The sequence below is a fragment of the Rhinoderma darwinii genome, chromosome 10, assembly GCF_050947455.1.
Source record: "Rhinoderma darwinii isolate aRhiDar2 chromosome 10, aRhiDar2.hap1, whole genome shotgun sequence".
In the NCBI taxonomy this organism is placed as follows: Eukaryota; Metazoa; Chordata; class Amphibia; order Anura; family Rhinodermatidae; genus Rhinoderma; species Rhinoderma darwinii.
Genome location: NC_134696.1, coordinates 66,233,656 through 66,245,802, shown reverse-complemented (window position 1 = coordinate 66,245,802; position 12,147 = coordinate 66,233,656). Strand labels below are relative to the sequence as shown.

Genomic DNA, 12,147 nt, shown 5'->3' with positions numbered 1-12,147 from the left:
ATCTGACATTTTCAATTTATGTGGTAATAACATCAGAATGCTTAAACCTATCCAAGCGATTCTGAGACTGTTTTCTAGTGAGACATTGGGCTTTATGTTAGTGGTAAAATTTGGTCGACATATTCAGTGTTTATTTGTGAAAAATTGCAAAATTTAGAGAAAACGTGGAAAAAATAGCATTTTTCTGAATTTAAATGCATCTGTTTGTAAAACAGATGGTTCTACCACCCGAAATAGTTACTAGTTCACATGTCCCATATGTCTACTTTAGATTGGCATTGTTTTTTGAACATTCTTTTATTTTTCTTGGACATTACAAGGCTTAGTACATAAACAGAAATTTCTATTCTTTTTAAGAAAATTTCAAAAGCCTTTTTTTTAAGGTACCTGTTCAGTTCTGAAGTGGCTTTGAGGGGCCTATGTACCCCCATAAAACACCCCATTTTAAAAACTAGACCTCAAAAAAACTTTCTAAATGCGGTTTTGAATACTTTAAATTCTTTAGGCATTTCACAGGATTTAAAGCAAAGTGAAGGTGAAATTTGCAAATTTCAGTTTTCTTGCCGAATTTAAATTGTATTCAATTTTTTTCTGTAACACAGAAGGTTTTACCAGAGAAACACTACTAAATATGTATTGTCCAGATTCTGCAGTTTTTTAAAATGTTCCACATGTGCCTCTAGTCTGCTCGTGGACTAAAGCACAAGCCCCAGAAGCAAAGAAGCACCTAGTGCATTATGGGGCCTCTTTTTTATTAGAATATATTTTAGGCAGCATGCCAGGTTTGAAGAGGTGTTGAGGTGCCAAAACAGTAGGAATCCCCCAAAAGTTACCCCATTTTGGAAACTACACCCCTCAAGGAATTTATTTATGGTTGATGTTACCAGTTGACCCCACAGTTTTTACACAGCACGTATTTGAATTGGGCTGTGAAATTAAAAATACTTTTTTTCCAATAAAATGTCATTTTTCATCAAAATTTCTTATTTTCACAGGGTACAATATACCCCATTTTGTTCCCCAATTTCTCCTGAGTGCAGCAATACCCCATTTGTGGCGATAAACTGCCGTTTGGGCCCATGGAAGGCCTCTGAAGGGAAGGAGTGCTGTGTTCTTTGGAGTGCAGATTTTGCTGGATTGGTTTACAGGTGCCATGTCGCATTTTTAGAACCCCAGAGGTATCTAAGCAATGGAAACCCACCAGAAGTGACCCCATTTTGGAAACGACACCCCTCAAGGAATTAATTTATGGGTGTTGTGACCATTTAGACCCCACAGTTTTTTCACCGAATTTCTTTGAATTGGGCTGTGAATAAAAAAAAAACAATGTATATTATTCCAATGAGAGGTCGTTTTGGCTCAAAATTTCAAATTTTTCACAAGGAATAAAATACCCCATTTTGTCCTGAGTGCGGCAATACTTCATATGTGGTGATAAACTGCCGTTTGGGCCGACTAGGGATTTTCTGGTGCTAAGTCATGTATGCAGAAGCCCCTGAGGTATCAGTACAGTTGAAACCCCCGAGAAGTGACCTCATTTTAAAAACTACACCCCTTAAGACATTCATCTAGAGGTGTAGTGAGCATTTTGACCGGAGACATACACCCCATAAACTGTAGTGTGTGTTCTCCCGGATATGGCAATATCATCAATGTGGCTGTTAACAGCTGACTGCGCACACAGCAGGGCTCAGAAGAGAAAGACGAGGGGGATAAGCTGTACGGAGTGCATCAGGGTAAGTAAAACTGGAGTAAATTAAATCAAGGGATGTATGATAAATTTTAAAACACTTTCATAAAGAGCCCTGGTTTTTTCGGGACACGTGTCACATCGATATATTGTGTCCTCCCTTATCCCCCACTTATAGCAGACTTTGCACCTCTTTTGACTTTTTCCCTTCTTGCCAGTTTGGGGAACTTCTCCTGGAAAGTGTTGCCCTGGTACGACGCGTGTGGCCTCGCTTCCAGAAATACTGGGTGCCCCCCCTTCCTGGTCCCTAAAGACTAGGTTCTTGATAACCACCTCTTGAAATTCCAGGAAAGTTCCCCTCTGGCCTGTACATCGACGTAGCACGTACACATTGTACAATGCCATCTGTATGATGTGCACGGCCAGCTTCTTATACCACACCGCATGGTGCTGTAGGGCTTCAGGACTTGATCTGACAAGTCCACCCCTCCCATGTACCTATTGTAGTCCAGGATGCAGTCTGGTTTGGGGGGTCTCTGTACTGGTACCTCGTACAGATACATGGGTACTGGTGTGGCCATGTATTGTTGTCAAAACAAGGACATCTCTCGTCCTTGTTTTTGACACACAATATGTTGCTGCTAGAATCTGCCCTGCTCTGACCCCTTCTTGTTTGCCCAAGCAGAATCTTAGGGAGTCCTCTTAGGTTTCTTCTAGCAGTGCCACATGCCGCAGTACTTCTGGAAGCGAGGCACTTGTAGAGTTGGGCGCTGGTATAAACATTGTCCAGGTGGGGCTGGTAAACCTGGTCCAGCAGTGGGTGCACCAAATCCCACACCATTTTTGCATAACTCCCAGTAAGGGGGGGCATTCTGGGGGCTGAAGACTGGTAACCTTCCCTTCATATATCCTAAATTTGTAGGTAGAAACTGATGCACTCTCGCACAGCTTATACATCTTCACGCCATACCTTGCCCTCTTACTCGGCAGGAACTGAAGCCTCCCTCTAAAATGTACCAAGGACTCATCAATAGAAATACACTTCCCGGGGGCGTATGCTTGGGAAAAAGGGGCACTGAAACGGTCTAATAGGGGCCTCCGTTTATACAAACGGTCAAAACTGGGGTAATCTCGGGGTGGGCAGTGCTCATTATCAGTATAATGTAAGAAGTGAGGTATTGCCTAATTTTTTTTTAGGTTCCAGTTCAGTTCTGAAGTTGCTTTGCGGGGCCTATATATTAGAAACCCCTATCAAACACCGCCCCTTTTAAAAACTAGACCCCTCAAAGTATTCACAACAGCATATAGAAAGTTTATTAACCCTTTAGGTGTTTCACAGGAATTTAGAGCATAGTAGAGGTGAAATGTACATATTTTATTTTTTTTTGTCAGAAGAAAAATGTTCTTCCATTTTTTTTCTGTAAAACAGAAAGTTTTACTAGAGAAACGCAACTCAATCTCTATTGCCCAGATTTTGCAGTTTTGAGAAATATCCCACATGTGGCCATAGTGTGGTAATTGACTGAAGCACCGGCCTCAGAAGCAAAGGAGCACCTAGAGGATTTTGAGGCCTCCTTTTTATTAGGCACCATGTCCGGTTTCAAGAGGTCTTGTGGTGCCAAAACAGTGGAAACCCTCCAAAAGTGACCCCATTTTGGAAACTAGACACCTTGAGGAATTCATTGTAGTTTTCATGGGGTGCATGCGACTTTTTGATCAATTTTTATTCTATTTTTTAAGTGGCGTGGTGATCAAAAAATAGCAATTCTACGATTGTTTTTTTTATTACATTTTTTTTACAGCCTTCACCGTGCACTATAAATTACATTCACTTTATTCTGCGGGGCGATACGATTCAAGCGACACCGTATGTTTATAGTTCTTTTTATGTCTTATGGCGTTTGCACAATAAAATACTTTTTGTAAAAAATCATTTACTTTTTTTGTTACCGTATTCTAAGAGCCATAACTTTTTTATTTTTCCATCAAGAAAGCCGGGCGAGGACTTGTTTTTTGCATAACGAACTGTAGTTTCGATCAGATTTTTAGGTACATGCGACTTTTTGATCCATTTTTTGGGAGGTGAAGTGACCAAACAATTGTGATTCTGGTATGGTTTATTATTTTCTTTTATGGCGTTCACCAAGCGGGATAAATACCGAAATAATTTGGTGGTTCAGGCTGTTACGGACGCGGTGATACCAATTATGTATAGTTTATTTGTTTATTTATTTTTATGAATAATAAATGACTGATAAGGGAAAAAGGGGGATTTTTACTTTTGTTACTTTTAAAACTTTTAATTTTCTTATTTTTTACACAATTTATTTTTACTTTATTACTTTGTCCCACTAGGGGACTTGAGGGCAGGAGGCCCTGATCTCAATTCTAATACACTGCACTACATGCGTAGTGCAGTGTATTAGAGATGTCAGCTGATCACTAGGCTTCCGTAGATGGCATAGCCGGACGCCATTGTTAGGCGTCCGGTTGCCATAGCAACCATCGCTGCCCGCTATCATATAGTGGGCCATCGATGGTGGTTTAACCCCTAAGAAGCCGCGATCACTATTGAACGCAAATTTTAAGGGGTTAATCAGCGGGGACACAGCAATCGGCAATCGGTCCCCGCTATGGCAGCTGCGGCAACCGCTGTACAAGACAGCAGCTGTCACAGCACCTGTATGTGTCGGGAAGACGGCCGAAATGGCCGTTCCTCCCGTGACGTACTATTCCGTCAAGGAGCGCGAACGGAATGGTTACCATGACGAAATAGTACGTCACTGAGCGCAAGGGGTTAAACAAAGCCCTTCTTCAAGGCTGACCCACTCCCTTATGGTAAACAATGTCCTTCTCCATTCTCCCAAGGATAATTGGTCTGCTACTTACAAGAATAATAAAAACATTCAATTCAAGAACACAACATAGAATTGTTTCAAGGCAACTTCTGACTTAGATTAATATATTAGTTTTTACTTATTAATCTCAAAATAGCTCTTTCAGGCCATTGTATTCCAGTTAACCAAAATGGATGCCTACCATATAAGATGGAGTCCATGCAAAATGTAATCTTTTAAACATATTCTAATCACTTTCACAGTTATATTTGTTCATTTAATTCCTCAATGCAAAAATAAGCAACTTTCTAAATAGTATTCATTAAAAATGTCCTACGATTTTGCAGCTGTAGAGCCTATTCCCCCACATAGCAGGTTGTCCTGCAAATTCTAACATGAATCCAATAGAAGACTGCTTCTTTTAGCAGCTGCCCTCATCTGCTCTCCCCCTTCCTTCTCAGTGTTAGGGATGTTAGGCTGGGTTCACACATTGCGGTAGAGTGCCACACCATACAAAACTGCACAGGTTTACCATGCATTGATGCGTGCTTGTGGTGCGGTTATTGATTGCATGGTTTTACAGGTGAAACACATCTATTTTGACGTTTCACCTCTAAAAAATGCCAGCCCAATAACTGCATTGCAAAACCTGCGTCAATTCGTGGGAAAAAAGCACGTTTTTTGGTCGCACTGCAAAGTGTGAACCCTGCCTAACTCATCAATATGTGTACTAATACAAAAACACAAAATCAGTTGCAGTTACCTTGGCATGGAGTTGTGTAAGTGTGGCAAGTTCCTTATTCAGGAGAACCTTTTGCTCTTCCAATCCAACCACTAATGGAAAAAAATATACATATTGTATTAGTGTTTTACGTAAATAAAATTAAAAATAATAATTTTATCTACAGAATATAGTGTTTTTTATAAGTACTGTAAGGCAGTGACTGCAAAGGTTTTAGCAACAAGCCTACGCAATACAGCGACAGGTACATGAGGAAGCAATGAAGGCTCTCTCCCCCACAGCGTTCAACTTGTTCTTTGGGGACAGCCCGTTTAGGAGATTTGTCATGTGAATATCAGAGGCTGCTAAACTATGGTGAATAGACACCATCTCCTGGGACCCAGTTTATGGCTGTGTGGGATGCAAACGACCGACCGACCGCTAAATATTGATCCATGATGTGTCGATTTATTATGGTACTCTTATAGTTTTGTACAATACTTGAGACATCTCTGTTTCTTACTGAAACACAAAAAAAGGCTGGTCAGCACATCCTAACAAAGTGAAAAATGTGCAATTGCAAGTACGCTGTGACTGCAAACCTTTTTTGTGTTTCATGGTGTATATGTGGGGGTGGTGACTGCCTCAATTGTTGGTTGTGCACTCCTCAAATTTTGCCCAAGGGTGCTTTTAATTAGAGTAAAGTAGGTTCCTGCCTACCCAGAGTATATTCTGCAAGAATAGACCCAGAACAAAGGTGTCTTTTTAGGTTAGCGAGTCATTATGGGTAAATATTCATGAAGCGGTTAATAATGGTAAACTGCTAATTTTAGTTTGTTAAAAGCCACCGAACATACGGAGGATGAAATGCTGCAACGAATAGTAAAGGCAGCAAATGATAATGGACTCCTTATAATGGGGGATTTTAACTATCCTGACATTAATTGGGACATAGAGGCCTCTGGATGTGCTCAAGACAATTATTTCACTCAGTAGGTTAATAAACCAACCAGGATGTGCTGGATCTAGTCTTATCTAATAGATCACATACAATATCGGATGTGGAGGTCCGGGAGCACTTGGGCAATAGTGACCACAATATGGTAAGTTTTAATATAGTAGAAAATAACGGCCCCTGAAGGAGCAGGTCGCTCTAGGACACTGTCCCAGGAGGTTCCCCTAGGTACTGGCTCTTGTGCGGCCTACCATTCGGCCTGAAGCCGCGCCCGTCCATGACGATCGGTAGGATTTCCAGCTGGACTCCTGACCGGCTCCTAAGCGGTTTCCAGCTACTGGTGAAGGCCTAAGGGCGCCTCTGATTTTGACACCGGCGACCGCGGTCGGCGACGCGGCCGCCATTTTGGATACGCTTTGCCTGCCTTGTGATCACCTTACGGACCTGCCAGACGTGCCGGAGGCCGGTTACAAAGTGAGGAGTGTATCCTGCAACCACTCCCCTGGGTGTACCCCACCATCAAGATCTGTCAGGATTACATTTTGAAACAAATGGTACGCTATCACCTCCCGGCTACCCATCTATACTTTGCACGGATGTAATCTGGACATTATGAAACACGTGGAGGATCTTCCCCTTCCCTATGCTTATAATCTTTTAACGCATGTTTGGCTGTGCACCCGTCTGAGGGGATTCTCTGTTTTTCCACTATCCTGCTACTCGGGGTGCTCCCATAACGGCTCCCTCTAAGCAACCTAAAATCACGGACAAGATGGAGAAGTCCACCGGTCCTACATCCGGGCTCCGCACATCAAGGCCTTCTGAGGTTTCCTCCTCTCACTCCACTCCAGATGAATCACCTCCTGAGCCGTCCATGCTGGACGTGCTGAAGGCCATTACTGAATCTCGCACGGTTCTGAGAAAATTGATGCCCTCCAGACGGACTGTGGTCTCCTCGGAGCAGATTTACACACGCTACGCGAAAGGGCGGCGGAGCCTGAGAGTCGCATTTCTGACTGAGAAGATGTGGCGATTTTACTGAAATCGCGAATCGACACTCTAGAAGCACAGCAGTCCACATAGGTGTGCTAAAGTTGATGACATGGAGAACCGCTTGCAACGATGTAACATCTTCTTCAATGGCCTCCCAGAAGGTGTGGAAAAAGCAGACCCTGCTACAGATTTGGAAACTTGGCTCTTTATTTGGAAATACTGCCTATGTTCTGTGTGGAACGGGCACATCGGATCCCGACTAGAGCTCCTCCACCTGGGGCACCGCCATGCACTTTCATCACCAAGTTTCTGAATTTCAAAGACCGAGACAAATTGCTGGAACTTGCAAGAAAGCAGGGGCCTCTAGAAGACACTAACCAGGATGTTATAGTCGTTCCTGCTTATTCGTTGGAGGTACAAAAAAAACGGCAGCGATTGGCGAGATCAAGAAATGTTTGAGGAAGAAAAACATTGTCTATTCTATGGTTTAGCCTGCCAAACTCAGATTGGTGCACAATGGCTCTGCGGTATTCATAGACAAACCGGAAGAAGTCTTTGCCTGGTTGGAACATCATGGACTCTGATGATCTTCTTATGCTATTAAGGACCATAGCAGCAGGTGCTTGCTCTACACCGTGGAATGATTTGCTCTTCTATGCAGATTTCGATTTTCTTCGCTGATGTCATCAGTCGTGATGGATGTCAGGAGATATACCAGGACTTAGATATATTGCCGTAATTCTCCTCTCTTCCAGGTCATAGCTATATTGAGCCTCTTGGCTTTCTGGAGAATCCTTGCTGTATTCTAATGGCTTACCCCCTTTTTGCTAACCATGTAAATATACCTTAAAGAGGCTCTGTCACCAGATTTTTCAACCCCTATCTGCTATTGCAGCAGATAGGCGCTGCAATGTAGATTACAGTAACGTTTTTATTTTTAAAAAACGAGCATTTTTGGCCAAGTTACGACCATTTTTGTATTTATGTAAATGAGGCTTGCAAAAGTCCAAGTGGGTGTGTTTAAAAGTAAAAGTCCAAGTGGGCGTGTATTATGTGCGTACATCGGGGCGTTTTTACTTCTTTTACTAGCTGGGCGTTAGGAATGGGAGTGTATGATGCTGACGAATCAGCATCATCCACTTCTGTTCGTTAACACCCAGCTTCTGGCAGTGCAGACACACAGCGTGTTCTCGAGAGATCACGCTGTGTCGTCACTCACTTCCTGCCCCAGGTCCTGCATCGTGTCGGACGAGCGAGGACACATCAGCACCAGAGGCTACAGTTGATTCTGCAGCAGCATCGGCGTTTGCAGGTAAGTCGATGTAGCTACTTACCTGCAAACGCTGATGCTGCTGCAGAATCAACTGTAGCCTCTGGTGCCAATGTGGCCGACACGATGCAGGACCTGGGGCAGGAAGTGAGTGACGTCACAGCGTGGCTAAGATCTTCGTCACCTAGAACACCACTCTGGTATAACCCGCTTCTGCCGCAGTTGAGAGGCAACCCTAGTGAGTGGGCAACCCAGGATTTATTGACTTTGGAAGATGTGTTAGTGGAAGATAAAGTGGTCACTTTTGCACCACTTAGGTCCAAACATCAGATCTCGACTCATCTCCGGTTACGTTATTTTCAGCTTAGGCATGCCCTTAAAATGTTTCCATCATATTTCCTACACCCCTTCCAAATTATTTAGAATGGGACGCATACCTAGTCCTGTCTATCCACAGTGACACGAAGCAAGGGCTCCTCCATGCACATGTTCTGGGAATGCCCAATTATTAATAAATTCTGGGCTGAGTTTTTGGAATTTCTTGAACTTAAAGTAGGACTCCCTTGTATACGAGATCCCAGAATTTGTCTATTATTGGTAGAAAAAATTGTGTCTATTGTCGCTTACCGATCTCTCATGACACTCTTATTGTTCTATGCTAAAAAGACTATACTCTTGAATTGGAAACATCCAAAAGTTCCTACATTTTCAGCATAGATTGCGCTAGTTAATTCTACCTTACCACTTTTTAAGCTCACTTATGAAGCACGTGGGTGCCCTGATAAATTTCTGAAAGTGTGGAGCTCTTGGATAGCTAACCCTGACACTAGCTCCTAACAAAGGGGTTTTCCGAGATTTAATGACTTTGTGCTAATGCTTGTAATTTATAAATGTAAATACATTTGTTATATACTTACATTTTCCAAAGTGGCCCCATTTCCAGATCCTGCTGTGGGGTACTTGACGGGTGACGTCACTCTCTGCACTGGCTCTGGCCGTTTTTTTGATCTTGAATTCTTTGCCGGGTATACGACGCGTCACTTGTGACGTGACGTGTATGAGCGGTTCTGCTTCACAGCCCGTAACGCGCATGCGCGGTCACTGCGGTTTTCGCGGTCCCTGCTGTTCTTGAGATAACAGCAGGGGCCGTGCATTCGCGTTACAACAGAACAAGCCGATAAACACCACGTCACAAGTGACGTGTCGTATACCCGGAAAACAATTCAAGAACAAAAAAGCGGCCAGAGCCAGTGCAGAGAGTGACGTCACCCATCAAGTACCCCACGGCAAGATCTGGAAAACGGGGCCACTTTGGAAAATGTAATTATATTACAAATGTATTTACATTTATAAAATTACAAGCATTAACACAAAGTCATTAAATCTCAGACAACCCCTTTAATATTGCTCAGACCTGAAATTAGCTGATGTCTCTCTGCAGTCCCACCTTCCTCCACTAAAAACTCTGATTGTCTATGCTGTGAAGATACGAGATGTGCAGCAACTGAAACTACGGATACTGGAAGCCTGTGCTAGCATTTCTTCTGCGGTGTTGCTACCAGTGTGTGAAGAGTGGGAGAAGAGGGTTGTATTGACAATCCAACACAATGGGCAGCACTTTGAACACATTTTATAAGTGGTCAGAAACTTGTAAATAAATCATGAAAGAATAAAGTAACGTTAAAACCAAGCACATCATTGTTTTTCTTGTGAAATTCTCGATAAGTTTAATGTGTCACATGACCCCCTTCCCATTGAAAAAACGAAAGTTGGATACAAAATGGCCGACTTCAAAATGGCCGCCATGGTCAACACCCAGCTTGAAAAGTTTCCCCCCTCCCATATAGTAATGTGCCACAAACAGGAAGTTAATATCACCAACCATTCCCATTTTATTTAGGTGTATCCATATAAATGGCCCACCCTGTATATAGAACGATACACTATTTGGGACAAATGGATAGCCTAATAATTATCATAAATGAGAACTATTATTCATGCTAGTATGAAATGTATACAATGCAGAGTTGTAAATGGCATATCCACATAAGGAGGTGGGTGCTGATGTGTGAAATACAAAGTTACATCTAGATGAAGAAATCTAAAGTGGTGTGCCAATAGCGCAGTTCCCCAATTAGAAGTGCAAGTGGATTACAACACACCAGAGTATCAAAAGCAAAAGTGCATTACCCATATAGAGGAATGTAGACAAAAAGTGCCCCGACACGTGTTTAGTGTGTAGCTTTATCAAGGGGTAATGACAATGCGTTCAAACCAAACTTTAATGTTGTGCGAGGACGTGATACATCCTGGACCAATCATGACCTGGCTCAACGGTGCATGTGAATGACTTGTTGAAATTACGCGAGAATACCGTCCTGAACCATCAGCCGCTCCCAGGACGCATCACTAGGGAAACCACGCAGGCGCAGAGAGTCATAGAGATAGCCCAGAGCGAAGACTCCGCAGATCGCTTCACAGCGCATGCGTGCCCCCGGATGTAGTTGTGGATAACGGGATGCATAGATTGACTGTATGTATGTGTGTTTACAATATCAGTCCACCCCCTGAAATACCCCCTTCTTCAATGAATAGGCAATCACAATACAAATCACTACAACAAAAGACATATAGTATGGTATAATATGGTAAGTATAAATCTAAACAGTACAATAATGTGAGCAAAAAATGTGATCTCCGAAAGGCATGCATTATACAAATGGTGCTACAGATTTAAGCAATACAGGTGTTTCAAAGAGTTGTGGGATGTGAAAGACGGAGCACCATAAGTGTGATACCATCTTCACAAACATGACATATCTCTCCAAACACAAAAAGTGGACTTTTTGGATGTTACCATCGAGGTGGATGAGGGGGGAGGTTTACAAACAGATGTCTTCAGGAAAAAGACGTCAGTGAGCTCACTACTTCATTCTACATCAGCACACGGCCAGTAGATTTGATCATCTCGACAACTACGAATTAGAATTAGGGAGCATGTGTGGGATATCATTGCTGCAAAGGAGGTGAAGGATTTAACCCTGCTCAAAACGATTCCAAGACATTTTAAATTACATCATGAACCTTTAAAGCATGGGGGATTGATAGAATACACTGCAGGAGAGTCAGGGGAGGGGATGCGAGGAAGTTATTGGCTCAAAAAGAGTGCAAATGGATAACCCTTGGCACAATGGTCCCTACTGGCCTTAATGAAAAATTCCGTTTTGCAGCTTTTTTGTAGTGTCTCTGCCTTTTTAACTACGTCTGTATTAATTTATGTTTGTGTTCAGTTTGTATTTTTAGATATTGCCCTACTGACTTATTGTCGTTGTATGCTGTGCTCTCAGGTGTATACTTAAAGTGGACCTTGATATTTGAAACCATCTTCCTCCACCTATGGATCAAAGGGATGCAAGCTTTGAATAATACCATTATCTCGTATTTATGATATAGTATGTCCGTGATATTGCTCTCATTTTCGATAGACCCCCCTTATTTGTTCATTTTCACTTCTTATTTTCCCCTTTATTCAGTTTTTTTATTTTGTATTTTTTCATATAGAGGTGTTCAGAACTTAAATATTGCTGCACATGCAGCTCTTTTCCACTTTACATGTGTTTGGAGAGATATGTCATGTTTGTGAAGATGGTATCACGCTTATGGTGCTCCGTCTTTCACATC

At 42.5% G+C, this 12,147-nt stretch overlaps 1 protein-coding gene across 2 annotated transcripts in view; it reads right to left on the bottom strand.

Annotated features, from left to right (window-relative positions):
* Positions 1 to 12,147, bottom strand: part of LOC142662106 (C-Jun-amino-terminal kinase-interacting protein 3-like) — a 381,524-nt gene that overhangs the window by 305,799 nt on the left and 63,578 nt on the right. For both annotated transcript variants that reach the window (XM_075840017.1, XM_075840018.1), the window contains exon 3: positions 5,291 to 5,361. In XM_075840017.1, coding sequence (XP_075696132.1) covers positions 5,291 to 5,361 — 71 coding nt within the window. The remainder of the gene's footprint in view (positions 1 to 5,290; positions 5,362 to 12,147) is intronic.